This window comes from Antrostomus carolinensis, unplaced genomic scaffold (assembly GCF_000700745.2).
Source record: "Antrostomus carolinensis isolate BGI_N321 unplaced genomic scaffold, ASM70074v2 C13414088, whole genome shotgun sequence".
In the NCBI taxonomy this organism is placed as follows: domain Eukaryota; kingdom Metazoa; phylum Chordata; class Aves; order Caprimulgiformes; family Caprimulgidae; genus Antrostomus; species Antrostomus carolinensis.
In genome coordinates, this window is record NW_010355524.1 from 1 (window position 1) to 1,851 (window position 1,851).

The 1,851-nt window shown below is 50.0% G+C and overlaps 1 protein-coding gene across 1 annotated transcript; it reads left to right on the top strand.

Moving 5' to 3' along the window:
• Positions 1 to 831: 831 nt before the first annotated feature.
• Positions 832 to 1,777, top strand: LOC104531667 (lysosomal amino acid transporter 1 homolog; the record flags this gene model as incomplete). The annotated part of the gene is made up of 2 exons (XM_010176626.1): positions 832 to 1,001; positions 1,648 to 1,777. Coding segments are annotated over exons 1-2 (300 nt in total), but the record flags the coding sequence as incomplete, so codon positions are not given.
• Positions 1,778 to 1,851: the final 74 nt, after the last annotated feature.

The window sequence follows — 1,851 nt, forward strand, 5'->3', positions numbered from 1 at the left end:
GGCGGGCCGCGGGGCGAGCACCCGCCCTACACGCCGGGAGCGCGCAACATCCCGCTGCGCATGCGCGGGGGGAGGGAGAAGGGGGGGCACCGGGGGTTGTCCCGGGATCGTCCCAAAACCGGCGGGTTTGGACAGAAAACAGCGAGTTTGGACAAAAAACAACGAGTTTCCTGAAAATCGGCTTTGCTAAAAAAACCGGCGAGTCTCTAAAACCTCAAATAGAAGAAACTTTGCAGCAAATCTTCATCGTTTCGCTCAAAAGCGGCAGATTTGTTAAAAAAACCCTAAAAAACCCACCAGCGACTTCCTGAAAAAGCAGCTGATTGGGAAGAAAACCCAGAAAAAACAGCAAGTTTCTGAGAAAACAGCAAGTTTGGAAAGGAAAGCCATCAAGTTTTTGAAGAAACAGTGGATTTGGGGAAAAATAACTAACAAAAAACAACAAAAAACCAACAAGTTTTGGAAAAAGCAGCGAGTTTCTAAAGGAAAATAAATTCAATTTCCAGGGCGGGGGCAGCCGAGGAGGGTAAGTCAGTCCCTGTTCTGCAGGGAGGCACTGATTGGATTTTATTTCTTCTTTGAGGCCAAATCCTGCCGGGGTGACAACCATCCCGCTTCCCTCATCCCACCCGACTCAAAATTAAGGCGAATAAATTTGTTTTAACCACTAATTTTTTATATAATGTGATCCAGCTTCAAGCCCTGACCCCATTCCTAATATAAACAGATTTTTCCGCAGCGATATTTCATTTTTCCCCACATTATCTCCTTTTCCCCAGCGTTATCCCAACACTTTTACTGCCGGACACTAACAAACATCCCTCGGGAGCCATGGATGCGCGGCGCTGGAGGGGGCTCCCACTCGGGAATGGTTCTGATTGTCCCAACGGCTCCCGCTGGGTCATGGATGTGTTTAACGAATGTGCCCAGGACGGTCGGGACATCGCCAGCGTCATCTTGGGTTTGGTTTCCATCTTCTGCTTTGCAGCTGCCTCTTTTCCGTAAGTATCGCTCCCAAAACCCAGCTGAGCCCTTCCCATGGCACAACACCCCCCTCTAAAAATCAAATATTAAATCTACCTGGGAAAAGCAACCTGGGCTTGGAAAATTTGGGTTTAACAGAAGGAGAGGGAGCAGGCAGTACAGCCCCATAGCTGCCTTTGTTATTTTATTGTGATTATTTCACTTGGCAGCTGTAATAACCCACGTAAGCCGACTGCAATGCAGTTGTTGCAGGTCATACGTGCGGAAAAAATGCTTCCTGGGCTTCTTGGAAGTGTTGGGACAACTGAGGCAGAGGGGGATGTGCGGGGTCATGCTCGGTCTTGGTGTGTTCATCAGGTTATTTCGTAATCAGAGAGCTGGTTTCTGTAACTGGTGCTTCTCCTCGTTGCTTTCTGCCCCCGGCACGAGGGACAGATCACAAGGGCTCGAGCCCAGCGGGTTGCTGTGAGCACCCAGTGGGTCACAGGATTTTTTACAGGGGTCAGTTTGCAGAGGAAATCTTTACTTTTCCTTCCCCTCTGAGTGCTTTGAGTCAGTGGCAATTGCGAAATGATTCAAGTGGGAGCAACAGGGAAACCTGGGGATGGTTCCCAGGTAGAACTGGGTTATGGTTTGTGTCTCTGCCCAACTCTCTCTTTGCAGGCAGTTTTACCAAGCCTGCAAAACGGGCATCATGGACCGGGCTCTCTCCATTTATTTTCTGCTGGGATGGCTGGGTGGAGACCTCCTAAACCTCATCGGTTCTTTCCTGGCTGATCAGTTGCCGCTGCAGGTACTGAGCGACTCGGTGGGGCTGGGTTTGCTCTCAAACACCCTGAACTCCAGGAAGGAGGGATGGGGATGGGA